Genomic DNA, 19,896 nt, shown 5'->3' on the forward strand with positions numbered 1-19,896 from the left:
TTTCAGGTGATTTTTACACACTAATGGGTCACATGACGGTGTTCCAACCTTTGCTTTCCCGGTGCTCTGCAGTATGTGCACCAATGCACAGGCCACTTCCTCTTTGCTCTTGACACTCAGCACGGGCTCCAGCACAGCACACAGGGTGCGATAGTTATTGGTGACGTATTCTGCAAACTCCTTGTACAGCTCCATGGGCAGTATGTTCATGGTCTGGAAGCGGGATTTGAGGCGTAGGGATGCGTTGATGATCTTTCCCCCTCCGCCACCGGCTCCCTTAGTGAGGACGCTGGGCTGGATGACCGGGTACCACTGCTCCACAAACTGACGTCCAGTGATGCTTGAGATGGGGATGCTCACCAGGCCTAAATATGTGCTCTTTTCCTGAGAGAGAGAGAGAGAGAGAGAGAGAGAGAGAAGTCGATATTGGTCGAGATAAGCATGTGTCGATGAAACGTTTTATATAAATATATCGTAAATGTTAAAAAATTAGGAGATTTAGCACTGAATAAGTAACACGGAGCAAGACTATCACTGTATTCCCGGAGAGTCGTTTGAAGATAGAAATGAATTGCTTTGCTGTGGTGGTGCTACTCTTTGTACTAAATTAGAAAAGAAATGATCAGATTTGTGACTCACTGTTGTATTGTCTTGCTTAAAAAAATGTTCTTTCTACAAGTGACAAACCCTAAAGGGGCAAATAAATATGATTTTTACTGCCTAACAGCACAAAATGGCCATAATGCTGCGTATCCGCAGGGGGCTGATAGGGTTGGTGATCCATGGCAATGACTCAACGATTACATCATTAATTACAAATATTTCTGGATTGTCTTTCTGTCCTCTGCTCTGTTTGTGGATAGTTTGAAGACTCCCCTGTTTTTCTCGAACCCAAACTTTGAACGTTGCATAACCCAAAGCATTTTGATATATGAAGCCATTAAGCAAACGACAAAAGACAAAAACCAGCGCCATAGCAGACAAGACCACATTGTGCTGTTGGCTATTACATTATAAAGCCACTGAATGAAAAAGCAGCTGTTTTGCATAATGTTACATCCTCACAGTTGATTTTTTTTGTTTAACTGAGGATCTAATCAGTCTAATTTCTGTTGTAAACATGTTGGGGAAAGGTCCAACTAACTTCTAACTTTAAAATGAACTTTCAACATCCCATACCTTCATATGTTTCTTATTAACACGCCCAGCAGTTACCACATTATCATCCATTTAAACACCTGAGTAATGTAAGTCCAATTTTGGCTCTCGTTTAACTTTGTTTTTGCTCTCTAGCTGCTCCTGAGGGAAATATCTGGCTCCTTAGCTTCTAAATGCTCCGTCAGTTAGCCGCCAACTGTGTCTGTCTGCTGTCTGGTGCCGGAGAGTGTTTGTTTTTCTCGATGAAACAGTTGCCTGCAGTGGCAAAAAACCACAAAAGTAAAGTTTCTGGATGGACAGCTCAACAATGACCTTACACTTTTACTCAGTGGAGCTTCAGATTAAGGTGATCGTTCTCTGTAGGTTCATCAGTATGAGTGTAACTCCTTTCACGTTGTCACATGTTAAAATTGACCATAAATATAACCGATTATAGCAACTTTAGAAATCTTTTTTTGTATATTTGAATGATCAAATGTATTGCACATATGTAAGCGACACAACGCTAAAATAAACCAAACATGACCACAGTGCTCCGGTCAAACTAGCCTTTGTCCGCCCTTCATCTCTCTGTCACCTTGCGTCTCTTCTTGTCGGTCTCCTTGTATAGATGAAGGCGTAGGTTGCGGACGGCTGGCAGGTTGTTGAATTCGAAGTGCTCGCCCCAGAAAACGGTATCGGTGCGGGGCTTGCTGGTGGTGCGTGCGTACAGCATGTCGTCCAGACAAAGTTCGCAGTAGTAGCGTTTCTTGGCTGGAAGCTCGCGGGCCTCGATGATCCACAGTTTGAGCACATTGTCCACCCTCCGGCTGTTGTCCTGCGTGTAGATGGAGTCGGGTCAAATAAGGTCAAGTGCATCTAACATCCTAAAACACTTTACAAGAAAAGATGGGAAAGCATGGCAAACAGCAAAGAAAAAAAACATTCTGAGATATGGACACAGAGACAGCTGGTCAGCCTGCAGGAGCAAATGACAAGAAGTAGCTGGTGACATGGTGGTTGTGTTACGGGGACTGTAGGCTGTACTTCATGAAGTGATCTCAACTCTGGACTTGAACACAGAAACAGACATCAGTGTGACAGGGAAGCACAGAAAAAAACACAGATAACAAAAAAGTGTGAAGAATAAAAGTAGGTGAGTGGTTTCACTGGCTAAAACAAAAGAAGCAATCCACTGAAACGTCAAAAGACACACATGACACAATGCAGGTGTGCTGCAAAGACGAGGGACACACAATGGTGGTAATGTTTCTGTGGACAGCTATACTTCCTAATCGTGATCACAAAGCCCAAGCTATATTTGACATCCCCCACGGAGGAGAGTGTCGTGTTTAGAGTGATGGTTCAGCAAACGGAGGAGGGGGGGGGGCTGACTCATTTCAATTGGGCCCAAATGCCATTGTTGTTAGCCTCTGTTTGCTTCAGACTATTTAAGTCTAAATTTAGACGAGTCAATACGTGATCACCAGCTAGATTCACGACTCTTAAGTTCTCCATTTGTATGCTCTTTGATAACCGGCGCCAAATGCATGGCATAATTAATTCCAAACGTCTGAGTTTGAATGCGCCGGGCATCTGGTGGCTCAGTTTGCAAGTGCACATACAGTGCAGCAGCACCAGCATGGGTTTGAGTGCTCCACCTTCATATCTTGGTACATCTTTCCGAGTTACACTCAGATCTTGAATTCACTCACAGAAGAACTAGTGAAAAAAAAACATGAAAGCAGGTTGAAAGTGGCTGCTCTCTCCTTTTGGAAAAAAAAAACAAAAAGAAAACAACAACAAACAACCAAAGCTCAAAGAGGGAATTAAAAGGCTCCAGAAAGTTAAGAAGCATAATGATGATCTTTGTCTCTGCAGTGGGTCTTATCTCTGTCGATGCATCTGGTCTGAGAAGCGCGGTGCATGTTGTTTAGAGGTAGGAGGGGGATGGGTTTGGAGAGAGCCCCCGTCTGGAGTCCTTGGAGCTCCATGACTCAGCCAGGACCCCCGCGGCCCAAGCATCTGGACGAGGCATTCAGCTCGGGCAATGTTTCATCTCAGTCTGACTTAATAACTCTTAGTCCCTGGTTGTCATCAAAGCTGCATATCTCGCACGCCTGTTCACGTTCTTTAATAACAGCGAGGCAAACTATGGGACAATTTTGCAAAACTATGAAATCTGTGTGAAAATTAGGATATTGGTTTTCGAGCCGATATAAAGGGCTGAGATTTGTTTTTGTTTTTTAAGCTGTGAGGATGGAAAATACAACCACAGTACCTTAAAGCTGCACCAGGAAGGATGAAAACACACCAACATGTCTGCTTGAATCATACAGAAGAGCTGCATCCCTTCTGCAATAATTAACTGTAATCTGGTGTCATATAGGAACATACTGACAGTGGGCCGCATGAAAGAACATTTTCCTGTTCTCATCCAAACCACTCCTCTTTCTGTGAGGTGTGTTCGTATGAATGATCCAAGTCGGATTCACCAAACTCTGTTAGTAAATCCCTTATTTCACGAATGTTCATGTTAGTAGATCTTATGTTCATGACTAAAATGAGAGCAGGTCAGGACAGGGACACGACTGTGTAGGAGATATTAGACGGGATAACATTATAGCCTACAGTGTACTGTACAGGTGATGTTTCACCGTCTGCTACAGAGACCTGCATAACGACCCCGAGGTTGTCGAAGTGAGAGAATTTGAGAGAACTGTATTTAAGTTGCAGTACTGAAATATGGTAATATCATACAATTTAAAAACCCTCACCCCTCTAATACATTTGATCTATATTTAATTTGAGTTCATAACAGAATCATATTAAACAAAAACCAAATGTATTCAAGTTACGGCATTACATTCAAAGTTCGAAGGCACACACTTCAGGGAGTTATACACCAACTATACCGGGATCCCCTTAAACCAGATCCCATCAACCTAGATCCCATTAACACAGATCCCATTAACCCAGGGCAGCATCTAACAGTCTGTGTAAGGTAAACTGTCAGTTAGCTTAAGCTACTGTAAAATATTGAATTGAGTTTTCTGTTATCAAAATGTTCTGAGTGAATTTGAATTCCCTCCAGTTCACAGTTACACAGAGTAAATGTCTCGGGCTTTTGCTGTGAAAGGTAAGAACTGAAGGACCTGCTCTGTGCCGCCTTTGTCGAGGTTGAGAAGAGTAATAAAGTGTGCCTTCTTGGTTTGTACGTGTAGAGAGAACTAGATCCAGCGGTGAAGGCAGGATCAGTTCAATCCAATGAAAGTGGTTCAGGGGCACAAAAAGCAAAACAAGTTTGACTTCCAGGGATAGAATTCAAAATAAAATACTCAGATCTTACGACGATCTTCCACCATGTGCCGATAGAGCAAGCAAACTTCATCCCGCTTCACAGCCCTTGTTCTCGTGCTTATCAACATGAACAGAGGAAGGAGATTCAGCTATTTTTTACAACTTTTAGAACCTAATGATTAAAATAAGGGCGAGTGTTTATATTGGAAAGTTTATTTACCCTCCGGAAAAAAATGTATCCACCCCTTACGTATAACCCATAAATTGTAATTCCACCGTCTAGCCACTATGAAAATGTTTTGTTCAAAGCCCTGCGCTCTTCCTGTGGACTTGATCGGGCTATGAAGCCTTCGTGATGTTGTACAAAGTAAGTGGAAGCTTTGAATGTGTCCATTCTGCACAACGCGTAGATGCCTTTTTATTCGCAGTGTGAAAAAAAAATGAACCTTGTTCCTTATTATTAGCATTCAGTGTTAAAAAAAATTGATGGACGAATGAATTGCATAAAAAAAGTCCCGTCTGAGTTCAGGCCTATAGAACATTGGTGAATGTCATGAATCTCTTAAATTACTTGAATAAGGCACTTAAGAACAAATGTTCATGCAAGTGGTTCTTGCATGAGGCCCACAGTGAGAAATGACCAGGACTCTTCATTATTCAATCTTTTGCCTCCTCAGGATTCTTCAGCATCCAGTCTCACAGACATGCTGCGCTGGTAAACATGAGCCTGCGGTGTGCAACTTAATGGCATCACATTATCTGATTTGTGGATATCAAAGTTTCTAAAAAAAACAAACAGCCATTTGGAGCCTCCACCCTGCAACATCACCTCGTGCAGCTTTAATACGTTTGCGTGGAGAGGCGGCTAAAACTGTTCAACACAGACACACACAAACAGGAAAATGGAGTTCACACAGAGAAATGAAGCGGTGCGCTCTTATTGAAAACAGACAACAACGGGAGACGGGGAGGAGAGAGAGAGACACACAGACAGAGGGATCATCCTTTTTTTTTTTGTTCTACCTCTACCGCATCCCTTTCTCTCCCCTCACCTTGTTGGGCTTGACAGCTCTCTGCAGGTTCTCGATCCATTTGTCTCTCTCTGCAGCTGAGCGACACGCAAAGCACTTGGTTCCCGATGCCGTAGTCACCTGAGGTTATAGCCAACGGTAAATTCAACAACCACAGCCATTAGTTACTATGGAGACTGCAACCCAGGCGCCAAAACAATGCGTTCACTCTCAACCTTTGTCATGTTTCACTAATGAAGAGATGGAGGGGAAAAAAAGCTGACACTCTTGAAGCAAGTTATGGAGGGAAAAGGCTCATTTCAGGGTCCTTCTTTCATTCCTCACATGTAAAAAAAAAAACCCAACAACTTTTAATTCACAATCTCTCATACACAACATTTTTTGATGCTATTTACTGTACTGTACACTGCACGCTGGGTGTGTGTGTGTGTGTGTGTGTGTGTGTGTGTGTGTGTGTGTGTGAGCGGGTTGTTGTTTGTCCACACCGTGCACCTCAGTTCTCACCTCAAAGCAGTACTCCTGTCCCAGGATGCTCGAGTGGACAGGTTTGATGATGGCGTCCTCGTCCAGGGTGAGGTCCAGCGCCTCGGCGGCGCTGCTGGGAGACAGCAAGGACTCATGGGAGTGGGACTCTTTGAAGCTCTGCATCAAACGGGTCCTGGGAGGAGTGATAGTTGTGGTTAGATGTGGGGAGGGAAGGCTCTTTTATTCAAGGTTGCATTGAACGTCTGTTGTGTGTACAAGAAACTACAGGACATTGCTGTTTGTCAATGTCGGGAAATTATGGTAATTTCAAACCCTGGTGGCTTACTTTGATCAAAATTGTATTTGATTTTTACATTTTTCTTTGAGCACTAACAAACAGCCATATGTGTTCTACACAATATGTTGAAATTTGACAATAAAGGCATTTAACACATACCAAATATTTATTTATGAAGATGCTCAGCTAATGACACAAGATGTGTCTGTCTGCGATGGTGGATATCACCAAAATATTCCATATAAAACACGGTGAAAACTTCCAATATTCGAACTGTAGCAGGAAAAACCCATCTCTTACTAATGTTTTATTTTAGAGGAATCCTGACGGATATTTGATATTTCAGTTGTCCTGCTAATATAAAGCACACACTGACTTTCTATTATTTCTGACTTTTACCAACACTTTGACTGTTTGGGCTGTCGACAGTAACAACTCAAAGCTACAGTGTCAACCTGGTGAAGAAGAGTGCGCTACACTTCAGGCAATGAAATATAACATTTTGAAACTATTCTTTGTAAATAATTGAACAGGCAGCTGTGAAGTGAGCAGACGTATCGAGCTTCTAATAGCAAAACCTTCATTAGCACGTTTTAAGAAAATCCAGTAGATGGAACGGACAGCAAAGTGACTCTGAAATACTCATTACAACCTCATCATTGTGTGTAAATAATTGCTCGTATCTTGACGGCATTTACACACAACCAACAGAATATGTTGTTACACAAAAAAAACATTGGCTGTAGGATATCTTAATTGTTGTATTCACGCAGCTGTCTTTTGAATCCGGTCTTTCTCCTCAAGGCAAAACACATTTTTAACTGCACAAACAACACCTTGAAATGATTCTTAATCACATCAATAACTCTTACACACATCTAAGTGAACAAGGCTCCCGCTAAAAGCCTGTCCATCGCGCTCTCCTACACACTTCCTCCTACACCCACACACACACATGCAAAGAGGCATGTAACACCGCAGAGCTGCTCGGCAGACAGTCACTAAGACAGACGCATGATGAAACAGTGAGTCTACCCAGAAAGCGAGGAAGGACGGTCAGGTGTGACAGAGACCCTCACAGAAGAAAAGAAAGGATGGAAATGAGGAAAAAGGAGCAAAAGAAAAATATACTGTACGTCCTCCGCGCGGCGTCCGACTCTCAGCTTCTACTCTGCGCTCACACTGCTTTTGTCGACATGCAATCATAATGTTCATCTACAGTGCACTGATTACATGTGTAAGGGACCAGGCGGAGGGGGTAAGGGAGAGAGAGAGAAATAGAGAGAGGGAGAGAGGGAGGGGGGGATAAAAATAGACCCAAAGGAATGAGTCAGGTTGGGGGGAACACAGAGGAGAAGAGAGGCACAGTGGGGGAGTTCATGAGGGGATGTGAGAGAAGGGAAGACTGAGCGAGGAAGGGGTGAGAGGATCGAGAGAGAAGACCTCTCAAAGGAAATCGCTTTGATTATGTAAACAGTGGAACCTTTAGAGAGGAAGAAAGTGAGAGCATGGATTAGAGGGAAAAGGGAGGGAAAGGAAGTGGAAAGACGGACTGAGGAGAGAGCAAGACTGCTTGAGGTAAAAGAAAGTTTAACGTCTCAGTGGGGAGCTGAAGTGGAGGTAGAGACACACACACACACACGTTCACACACACATGCACACACACACACACACACACACACACACACACACACACACACACACACACACACACACACACACACACACACCTCTTGCAGATTTGATTCAACACATCATGACCTGAACACAACAGCACCAGTGATGATGGACTAGAAAATAGAAACAAGTATTCAATTAGCAGATAATTAAAATGTAGAAATATTTTAAAAAACATGTTGTATGCATCACTGCAGTGAACTAATGACGAACACGTCTCCCAGCCAACTACACAAAGAAATCTGACTCACCTGAACAACTATGTGTGTAGAGGAGAGACAATTAGTCAATTCATTAATTAGTTCGTTGGCAAAAAAAAAAACATTCTGCAGCGATTTTGAGGCAATCTAATCAAGGAAAAAGGTCAAACATTTAATTAACAGGATTTTCTGCTTTCCTGTGTTTTGCTAATTAGCAAATGAATCAATAATAAAAATAAAAATTGTTGCAGCCTATATAATATATAATATAATATATATATTATATATAATATTACATATACACATACATTTATACATATATATATATATACATATATATATATATACACACACACATATACATACACACACACATATATACATATATATATATATGTATATATGTGTATATATATATGTGTATATATATATATATATATATATATATATATATATATGTATATATGTGTATATATATATGTGTATATATATATATATATATATATATATATATATATATATATATATATATATATATATATATATAATGTTACAGCAATGCAAGTCTAATTGAAGGCTTAATAAAGATCCAAATATGTGTGACACAAAATGGATTGGCAAAAATTATGCTTGTTGATCATTTCTATAATTTATTAAGCAGACTTATTAAACATTTGTCACTTCAAACCATAGATTGTATACAAGCTGTATAAGTGGATGTACAAAAGCTGAATACAACATTTTTAGTCAAGGAAGAAGGTTCAAATTAACCTGTCAATCACAAAGTAGACACACCCTAAACATATGGTCAATTTTATTCTAATTTACGAAATACATGTCTTTCTTTATTGAAGAAGGCTTGAAACTAGAGGTTGAGACCATAAACTCCTGTTTATAATGTTTACCGCTTATGTGTTGTTATGTTTACAAGATTGCATTACAATCAGACAATCGCCCCCTGGTGGCCATTAGGAAGAATACAGCTTAAAGCACTTTCACGTTGGCTACTCAAATTTGAGGATTTGCAGCTTTTATTTTTAATGTTATATGAATGCAAATTTAGTATCTCCAGGTTTTGTACCAACAAGATAGGTGCATTTTCACTATTTGGGGTATAGTTGTATAGGCTAAAGAAGTAATCTACTAAGTACTTAACAGACTAATTGATGATAAATTAAAAAAAAGAAATGCAGAACATTATATTTTGCTGGACAGGAAATGTAGGTCATCACAGGACATGGAAACTCTCCTGAAAAACAGGTATACAAAATAATTAGGTATGAGTTATAGGACAGGGTGACCTAGAGTATTGGAAGCTAAGGGAACTCTGGCACGTTGGGGCATTGTTCCAAAAATATGTACGGAAATATACAGTATATCCTTGTTTTAGAGCCTGTTTGGGAGCTCAAAGGCACGTTTATGGCTTTGGAGGAAAAAAAATAATTTCTTCTCAGCAAACCCTCTCTGGATGAATAAAAAAATTTTTCAAAAGAGAATAATAATGATCAAAGCTGTAGATGTTTGCCGACAGAAAAACATCCAGAGTAAACCAAGATCTGAGAAAATGGCATTCAACCTCGGCTCTCGACTATTTTGCCCGCTCTGTGTCTCCTCAGACCAGTCGGGGATAACAGACATCCGAAAAAACCTTCCCAGATGAATAAATCATGTGGAAACACACCTTGGCAGCCCCCTGGCTCAGAACGGGTTGTAGCGCTCTCCTGAGTGAACTGTTTCTCTGTGTTTACATTATCACGATGACCTTGCTCCGGTTTGAAGTTTGAGTTTGAATTTATCTTGGCTGTAGCTGTCGAGTGGGAGTTCATAGATAAAGTGAATGGACAAAAGTAAAGCTTAGAACTATTCCTGGATTCATTCATTTGTTTATCAACAGAAACTTAGATTGGCAATTACTTTGACAATTTATTATAGTAAATCATCTTTAAAGCAAAAACATCTTGTTGCAGCTTCACAATTATAATGTGAGGCGGCTGTTTTTCATCTTAAATGAAAACTCTCGGTTGTATGAAACAAACGATCTTAAAGACGTTATGCTGGGCTTCAGAGAATTCTGATTATAAAAATTGTAATTTTCTTTATCGACCAAAATGTATGATCAACTACTGTAATCGGGAAAATAATGATTATTTTAGTCGGAGACAAATACTGTGGACACAGTCCTTTATTAATGAAGTAGTGTTTCCCAATTAAAGGGCATATTTTGGTCTTAAACATCCACCCTCATTTATTTCTCTCATGACATCAAGGTGGAGCTGTAGTTAAAGAGAAGTTGAGGAGAAAATTATTTTGTTTTAATTCTGCGTTCACACCAAAAGCGTTGCAAATTTTTCGCAACAGTAGATTGCATGCAAATCAAAGCACAGACGTGAATTATTGCAAACAACAACAATTTCCATCGGGTGACGCAAATAACGCGAATAAAGTGAATGTCATGTTACAGAAAATGTGCCTCATTCACGAGAGTTGACATTTTCAACTAAAAGTTAAAGAGTTGTCTTGCTGTAGTCAAACAGCAAGACAACATTATACTTGAAAACAAGAAACTTCACATTTCATGAAGTGTATTCTGGTTCTCATTCAAAATAATGACTTTCCAGAGCAAACTTTTGCAAAAAACAAAATTTGGCACTCAAACCTGACCAGTGTAACTCTTGTGCTGCTGTGCCTGACGAATGCCAGTGCTGCTACAACTATGCACATGATACAGAGGAGGTATAATTAAGCAAATCTCCCACTGACTCATTATGGTTTGTACAGCCGCCATATGGCCGTCTGCTGGTTGCCGTGGAGAGAGGGAAATGTTTTTTCATCGCCCGGCAGAGAAACAAGGATGGTGCCGAGTGTTTTTATTGTAAGTGACACAGAGAGTGTAAAATAAACAACAATTTATAGCAATGAGAGATGGAGATGGATACAAACAGGTCAGAGGAAGAGAAAAAGAGGACAAGAGAAAAAAAGAAAGAAAGAGGTTGAGTTATTTAGATTGAGGAGCACGAGATAAAGAGATAGAACGAGGTTGAAATGGATGGAAGGAAAGGAGTACAAAGCAAAAGATAGAAAGAGGCTGAAAGAAATAGAACCAAATAGCGAGAGACAAACCGAAAGAGATCAAGATGTATCAATAGAACGAGGAAAGAGATAGAAAAAGGTCAAGAGAACGAGATGGAAAGAGGTTGAGAGAAAAAGATAGAAGTAAGTAGAGAAAGACAGACTGAAAGAGATCAATATGTATCGATAGAACGAGGTCTAGAGAAAGAGATAGAAAGAGCTGGAGAGAAAGAGATAGGAAGAGCTGGAGAGAGAGAGAGATGAAGACAAAGAGGTTGGATTGATGGATGGTTAGAAAGCGTCCGAGAGAAAGAAATAGAAAGAGGTTGAGATTTGACATGTTCATGTCCCATTTTCATCATAACCATACACTTTATAAACCTAAGACAATAATATAATTACTATTTTCTGAGCCTACCCTCTACGTCATTTGTCCAATAAAACTTCATGAATGGATTTACACTTTTAAATGTCCACCAACGGTGTCATGCCCCATCCCAACGCCCTGTTTCAATCAGGGAGAAGCTTCATATTGTGTCAGGAGATGTGAAAGTAAATAGTTTGTGATGCCGTCACAGTCACACAAAAGAGTCTGAGAGGAAAAAGACAAACATTTGATTTCATACATAAATGCAACTGCACAGTGTTTGCATATTAAAATGGCCAAACGCAGCCAGACACAGCAGATGAATCCTCAATGAAGTCTCTCTCGCCTCACAATCACTCACTGACCTGTCTTGGTCGGCACTGCGGAAGCGAGGAAGGATCATGTGGCGGAAACTGCTGGTTCGGTCCAGTTTGGGTTGACTCTTAGCCCTCTTGATCGAGCCCTTCAACCTTCTACTGAGGAAACTCTGGAGCGGGCGGAGGAGGAGAAAAACGAGAAGGGGCAAAAAGATGGAGGAAGAGAGGGAGGATGTGCATGGCGCGAAGTTACAGAGAAGAAGAAGTGGGAGAAGATGGAGTTGATCGGTGGAGAGGGAGTCGGGTTTGGTTTAAGGAGAAAGATTGTTTAACGTATGACGGTGATGATTCCCATGGAGTCAGTGGGGTTTGTGTGAGATGCATTTAAAGTAACGCCAAAATCAGACAGAGACACACAAATGAAACACATGATGTGTGATGGGGGAAGAGCACAAGGTACATTTATTATCAACAGGAAATCATACACCCACACATGTCCACAAGGGAACTGCAGTGTTGCAACAGATCCTGTGGTGGGCAGTGGTGAGCCACACAGTCCAAACAATGAGCTCAGCAGATCAAAGTCTAACACTCCGGGTCCACTTGGTCCTGCATGCGCTTTCTTACACGATGAAATAACACAATCAGAGACACTGAAGCAGGAAATGATTAAGAGAACGTGGCTTGGGGTTTGGTCCCAATACCCACACTTGCGTTTGAGTGAAGAGACAACTTGAAGCACTGACGTGACTGGTCACCATAATCAATATTTTCTTTACGTTAAATCCTACATAACATAGGCTTTAAGTTATTCATGCCTGATGGTTGGTGCCTAAAGCCTGCCTACATGCGCACTTCCACCAGCAGCTGGACTGGTGTTGCCCGAGTAGACACGTTGAATTGTGGAACATATTTAGCTATCTGTTTTTAGCTAACACTTTTTCCATTAACTGTGGATTGAGTGTACTGTGCGTTTGTACTTTTCGGACATGGGTCACACCTTTCTGGCGGTGTGTGAATGTACACATTGTAAGATCCTCGCTATCCTGCCTGCAAACAAACATGAGTGTGCTGCAAACTGGTCCATTCAAAGGGGGACCAAATGAAACAAATCATTCTCAGCAAGGGAGAAAATTGCCAATCAATAGATTAGTTTAACTCGTTACTCGTACTTGTTAATATATATATATATATATATATATATATATATATATATATATATATATATATATATATATATATATATATATATATATATATATTTACTTTGTGTCATGATACGTAATGCATATTTCAACATAATGTGTCACTTCTGTAAAACTATCTTAACTACATAAACCCAGATGACACTTCAGGCCACTAAGAGCCTTTTAAACCCGAAACAAAGACATTGTTTCATTTGTAGAACTTAAATGTTGAGTTTTCATGCTTTAAAACCTTGGACTGAAAACTGCAAAGGTAACTTTAGAACTTAAAGCGTGCGTGAAACGTCCCTCTGTGGGGTTTCTTTCCCCTGTGCCTGAAAGAAGCTTCATCCCTGCAGCTCTCAGGTGCATCCTGAGGACTCGTAAAACCATTTATACACCTATAGCATACCAGCATTACTGAGTGGGAGAATGACTGCAAGGAAATGACACCTCATCATCTGGCATGAGTCAAATGGCTTTGAAGCCTGTCTTGAGGATATGACTAAAGACTTGGCTCCATCTGCTGGTTCCAAGCTAATGGCCTGCATGACTAAATCTGATTTGATTAGCCGCTCCGTCTGACACTTTAAGTCTCAAAGAGTAAAAGCCTTCAGTACAGAGAGAGAGAGAGAGAGAAGCCGGAATCACAATAAACCACAATAAGGGGAATAAAAGTGTGTGTGTGTGTGTGTGTGTGTGTGTGTGTGTGTGTGTGTGTGTGTGTGTGTGTGTGTGTGTGTGTGTGTGTGTGAGAGACATCCCTGAACAGCTATTACATGTGGACAATGTACTCAGGTGCTTAAAATACACTGTCGGGAGATTTTTCCTGCAATATGAGTAAGTTTACTTTTAATATTTTACTTTAAGTACAATTTGCAAGTAAAATGCCGCTTCACTGAAGTGACATTTTTAATAATAGACTTTCATGAGTCTTTTGCTGGCAGTTAACACCACAGCTTACATGACAGACTATAACATTGGCTCTGATATGTATTTGTGGTTATATTTATCGATAAAATATCAGTAAATGAGTATATGCCGGTTTACCACTACACCAGGCAATATGCTGTTTAAGGATTTCATTTACGTTTCTACCCTTACATGTAAGGTGATTTACAAAAAGAAAAACACAGGAAGATCACAAAGGCTGAAAACTAAGGCCTCCATCTATACCTCCCACTGTGACGCACAGGGTTGGTCATCCAATCAGATAATCTGGAATATTGATATGAAAACACTCATCTTCGCCTCTGTGCAATAATAATGAAACACAAATACTTTGACCAAGCCAAATGGGTGCTTCACGTTTACTCAAATGGATTATCTGGCTCATGTAATTGTCAAGTCTGTGGAAGCTGTTTTTCATGCTGCGGCAGTGAATGGGCAGCAAATTTCCTGGGAACGGAGAAAACAAGTCCTGCCATTTCCAGTTACAGTGACAGTGTGCAAGCACCCGCAGAAATAATGGAAAGGAGATGGGCAACAAAGAACCCTGGCACAAACTTAATAAGACACCAATCTATCCTTCAAGCCCTTTTATGTGCACGTTTGATACCTTGTGATTGAGTTTTTATTGCCATGAATAAAACAATAAACAGATTATTTTTGTCCGCACACAGATTGTGTTTGGCTGCCGGCTTCTCTCTCCCTCTTTCACTCAAGTTGTCTTTGGTATGAGAAAGCACACAACAGCATCATTTGTTTATGTTACTTTTTTTGACGTGAAGGAATCATACCAGGGGTTTGCGTGTTTTAACACGTGAACTAGACCAATGGCTGAACTGTAGAACAAAACATTTACCACATGCATTTGAAAATAATTTGTATTTGAAAACAAACACACTGGTATGGCCTTTATAGCTATACCTTTCCAATTATTCTTTTATTAATAAAACAGACTTCAGAGATCACAAGTGAGAGGAGTGAGACTATCTTAGATATATGAAAATAAAAAAAAAAGATGTTTCCATGCTACAGGCTTCCTAAATGCTGGAGCCAACGTCTCCGCGTCAGCCATGTTTGTGTCACATACCTCAACAGGGGGCAGCGGTGCAATAAACGTTCCTCCTGCCACTGGACTCAACCCGGCAGCCTTCCAGTCTCCGCCCCAGTACGAGAAGGGGGAGGAGGAGGAGAAGGCAGCAGGCGAGCGGGGCAGGGTGAAGGAAAGGGAGGGCGAGAGGGGCAGCGAGCGGGACATGGGGGGCGTGCCAGACCCTTTCCTAGAGCCCTTTGGCTGCTGCCGCTGCTGGCACCAGGCGGAGGAGGGATAGACAGCCAGGGAGAGGGGGAAAGGGTGAGGCGGGGTGCCACTGGTCCGGCGGCCACAGGTGTGTGGCGGGCCCAGGGGGGGAGGAGGCAGGAGGGACAACGAGAGGGACGGAGGCAGCGAGTGGGGACGGGAACAGGGGGGGTTACTCACGGATTGTCGGAAGGGTTGAATTGGGGCAGTGGGAGGGACCTCCATGCTGGGCTGCTTCCCAGTGGCTATGCTCTTCCGCCGGGCGCGATGATCTAAGAGGACAGAGAAAAAGAATAGGTCGACAGGTCAGACTTTAATCCACATCGGGGGAACGGAAACATTCAAAGGTAGAACAAAGACAGAGGGAAATATTGCTTTGCCGAGACACAGGTAGAGCGAGAAGATGTGGGGAGAGAAAGACGGGGGCCATTGTGGAAATGAACAGCTACAGGAGAGCCGTTATGGACAGTCTGCCTGAAGGAATGAAGGAGGGCAGGAATGAATATGAGAGCGAGATTAGAGGTCGAAGGGGAGCGAGGCAGAAATAAAAAACATGCTGGTTCACACACATTGACCAGCACTGTTGCTGTGTTTACTGCTGCACACATACTGTATAACTCAAACTTCCATCGTGGAGGGAGGAGGTGGACGAAGTGGGCGAGAGACTGGAGAGATAGATTTTCTGTCTGGGCGTCAGATGGGCCGAATGTTAACAGTCTGCATCTTAAAGGGAGGGACCGGGAGATGCACGAATAGAGAGGAGCGAGCATTAAACAAACAAAGCACATATTGACCTCCGTCAGCATGTCGGTGCCTAATCCACTGAATTGGCCAGTAAGGGAATAAACTCCCGTCCTGCGCTTGATGGATGATGGAGAGAGTGTAAATGTACAGTTAGAGAGCACAGGAGGCCCGGTTGACCTGGCTTGCCTGCCTAATCACTGCAGCACCAACAAATGACATCAGAAACCAGGAGGTTTCTCCACTCTGTATCGCCCATTTTTGGCTCATGTCCTCCACTTCCCCGTCCCTGTGGTCCCTCGACCAAATGTTGCAAAACTCAATAAAATGTCAGGACTGAGGGGTTTCTCTGCATTACCATCCTCAGGGGAAATTCATGTGCATGCATTGTATGATGGAAGTGACTTTTGAGACAGCCAGCAGAAGGAAAATAAGACCACAAACGGCCCTCATGTTTCACAGAATAGAAAAACAAATCGCACTGCGTGCCTTTAAATCAATACACGGTTTGGCCGCTAAATTTGAAGTTGAGCCATGCTTGTGATGCAAACTAGTAGAGGTGGGGGACAAAATCAAGACAGCAGAGTATCGCAATATTTTCCATGGCGATATTGTATCGATACATGGAAGCCAAGGATCAATCTTTTATTATATAAATTCTAAACGTTTTGGTCCTACAATAATAAAATCAATTGCTTTTTCAGTCCACTGTGTGGTTTTCTGGTGAGGTCTGCAGAGGTCTCGGGTCAGCGTGATTGGTAGGAAGTTGGTCAAAAATCAAATAGAAACATCGGAGAAAGAAATTAGAAATGCGGCGTCCGCATTTAAATGAATCGTCTGGACTTCCTGTCACTCGTGGTGCTGCTGCTCGCACAGCTGTCGCACACAGGACAACATTCACGACACAGCGCTGGTCAAAGACATTAAAAGAAGCATAAATCAAACTGGCTACTGGTACTCAAGTAGCGCTGGAAGTCATCCCGGCCTCGTTCCTAGAAAAGTCAGTGAAATTTAACGTATTATGAACCCAGACACGATTTACGGTTGAAAAAGGGTAATACATCACAACATCGCAATACTCAATATATTGGATTAATAATATTGTATCGTGGGACCTCTGGTGATTCCCACCTCTTTTCCTTTATTTTCTTCAATGTATGCAATGCAATTAGTCTTGAATTCATCAGTTTGGGGGTCTTTTCAAATCATTTTTTGTTTAAAAATATAAACAATATTTATTCAAAGTTTTCATCATTTATGCACTGATGCTACCAATAAAAATTCCTAAGTATATATATTCAGCCAATTTTAAAGTACTTTAAAGATATATATTTTTTGCATTTTGCCTTTTGGCCTTAATTTGACAGTGACAATACAAGAAAAAGAAGAAAAACTTTGGAGAGAGCGATATGACATGCAAGTTGATCCTGCAGCGGAATTAAACCAAGGATGTCGGTCTCATCGTCTGCGACAGTGGTGATGTACGTAGCTCCATAAAAACAAAATCTAATCCTCCTCAGGTCGACACTATCCACTCCATCAGTGCTGTGGCCATTGTTAGCTGTTAGCGCTGCTACTTGCAACATCATTTTGAGAGCCCGTAAAAGCAATGCTCTGAGGTTAGAATATCGCACATTTAAAAAATATATTCTTTACCTTAACAGCGCTATGCCATTGGGCAAAAGCAGGAAGGAGACGTTGATGATCTGCATGCATGATCCTGAAGATACCAAATTTCATGCCAATACATCTAACAGTTGTTGAGATATTTCATTTCCAACCACCAACGTGGGTTGGGCGCTAGAGGAAAATTCAATCTGTTGGGATTCGTTGCACGTCCATCTGTGCAAGTCAGAGTGTTACCATCTGGGAGATTTCACTGGATAAGTGAAAGTTTTGACCCGGAGGTAGAGCTCAATGAAAAGCAGGAGCAACACTCAAGTCATCCTCTGGGGATCATGAACGTCTGCACTCGATTTCATGGAACACCGTCCGAGATATATATATATATATATATATATATATATATATATATATATATATATATATATATATATATATATATATATATATATATATATATATATCTATATATATGTATATATATATAGATATATATATATACATATATATATATATCTATATATATGTATATATATATAGATATATATATATATATATATGTATATATATATAGATATATATATATGTATATATATACATATATATATCTATATATATATGTATATATATACATATATATATACATATATATATATATACATATATATAGATATACATATATATATATATATACATATATATATATATATATATACATATATATATATATATATATATGTATATATATACACATATATATATATATACATATATATATATATATATATATATATGTATATATATATACACACATATATATATATATATATATATATATATATATATATATATATATATATATATATATATATATATATATATAATAGCTGTCGAGTATTTCAGACTTTGTCATCCCGAGAGCCATGCAGCGAGAAAAGAAGCACAAACAAGATTAGGCGAGAATATGTAAAGTCAACAGCATGTTGCACGTTTTCAGCAGACGATGACAATCCCTTGTTTAATAAAGCCAGGGTGACCATTGCTCACTGGAATCAATTATTATCGACTATAAGCAGCAGCAGGATGATATCAAAGCCTACTTTACATGTCTGTTCTGCACGTCCTATTGTTATTTCTCTGTTTGACATCGTTCAAACTTTAAGTTGGTTATACATTTGCTTGTTTGTTCCTAATTCGTGTCTATTTCTGCAGTATTGCAGCATATCTCACAATGACTTGTCATGTTGTCTATCTCTGCTCTTTGCTTTGCTCTCAGCCTCCCCTGTCACACGAATACTCTCTCTCTCTCTCTCTCTCTCTCTCTCTCTCTCTCTCTCTCTCTCTCTCTCTCTTTCTCTCACACACTCACAGACACACACACCTAATTTCTCCCACGCAGCTATTTTACATAATTCAAATGCATTTATCCCTCTACCTTTCTTCAGCCCTTGATATCTCTCTCTCTCTCTCTCTCTCTCTCTCTCTCTCTCTCTCTCTCTCTCTCTCTCTCTCTCTCTCTCTCTCTCTCTCTCTCTCTCTCTCTCTCTCTCTCTGTCTCGCTCTCTCTCGTTCAAATAGCTGTGGCATCCAGAACCTTCCATTTTCTCCACATTACCGTCATCTGTATTTCTTTCATCCCCATCACCCCTCTTCTTTCACTTTCTTTCATTTACCTGTCCAAATGACAATCTTTTCCCCGCGAGCCTGTCCGTCTGTCCTCACAATTTTCTCCAACCCACATTAGGAGGGAAGAAGATGACCACGGAGGTGTTTGCCGCCCAGCCAAGACATTAAACTATGCTCGTTTTCTGTTTGCACAAATCCACATCTTCAAAACTACCGACTCAAACTCTGTAGGCTGAGTGACTGACCAGCGGTGGAATCTTTGAAATGAAATCTGACAGAGCAGGGTTCGTACATGGAAAGGTTATTGACTTCATATTTTGCACCCATTATAAGGTGTCAAAAGCGCTTTTAACACTTGACGGTAATTGTATCAAAATTAAGTCCATTTGAAAATGAGTTTTGTGATAGGGTTACATAATAGCAAGCATTTCTGTTTAAAACAATCTAATGCTATGCTTTTAAGAAGATTGACACAAAATGACAGGAAATTATATTGTTCGGTTCCTGGTATTTAGAAGAAGTTACTGATAACTGAAATGTTTCAGGAATTGACTTTCTTTAGATTCGAGATGAACCTTGTGATCTTTCCCCAAATATTCTCAATTCATCTTGTGTG

General features: G+C 40.6%; 1 protein-coding gene across 10 annotated transcripts in view; it reads right to left on the reverse strand.

Annotated features, from left to right (window-relative positions):
- Positions 1-19,896, reverse strand: part of syngap1b (synaptic Ras GTPase activating protein 1b) — a 126,256-nt gene that overhangs the window by 29,567 nt on the left and 76,793 nt on the right. For 9 of the 10 annotated variants that reach the window (XM_068569937.1, XM_068569942.1, XM_068569938.1 and 6 more), the window contains 6 exons: positions 15,471-15,562; positions 11,910-12,031; positions 5,973-6,126; positions 5,490-5,588; positions 1,736-1,975; positions 49-384 (listed from right to left, as the gene is read on the reverse strand). In XM_068569937.1, the coding sequence (XP_068426038.1) occupies positions 49-384; positions 1,736-1,975; positions 5,490-5,588; positions 5,973-6,126; positions 11,910-12,031; positions 15,471-15,562 (1,043 nt within the window). Of the gene's footprint in view, positions 1-48; positions 385-1,735; positions 1,976-5,489; positions 5,589-5,972; positions 6,127-11,909; positions 12,032-15,080; positions 15,563-19,896 lie in introns of all 10 variants that reach the window. The other variant, XM_068569944.1, reaches the window with a different exon arrangement.

This window comes from Clinocottus analis, unplaced genomic scaffold (genome assembly GCF_023055335.1).
Source record: "Clinocottus analis isolate CAN_PGR_092001 unplaced genomic scaffold, fCliAna1.0.p SCAF_9, whole genome shotgun sequence".
Lineage (NCBI taxonomy): Eukaryota > Metazoa > Chordata > Actinopteri > Perciformes > Cottidae > Clinocottus > Clinocottus analis.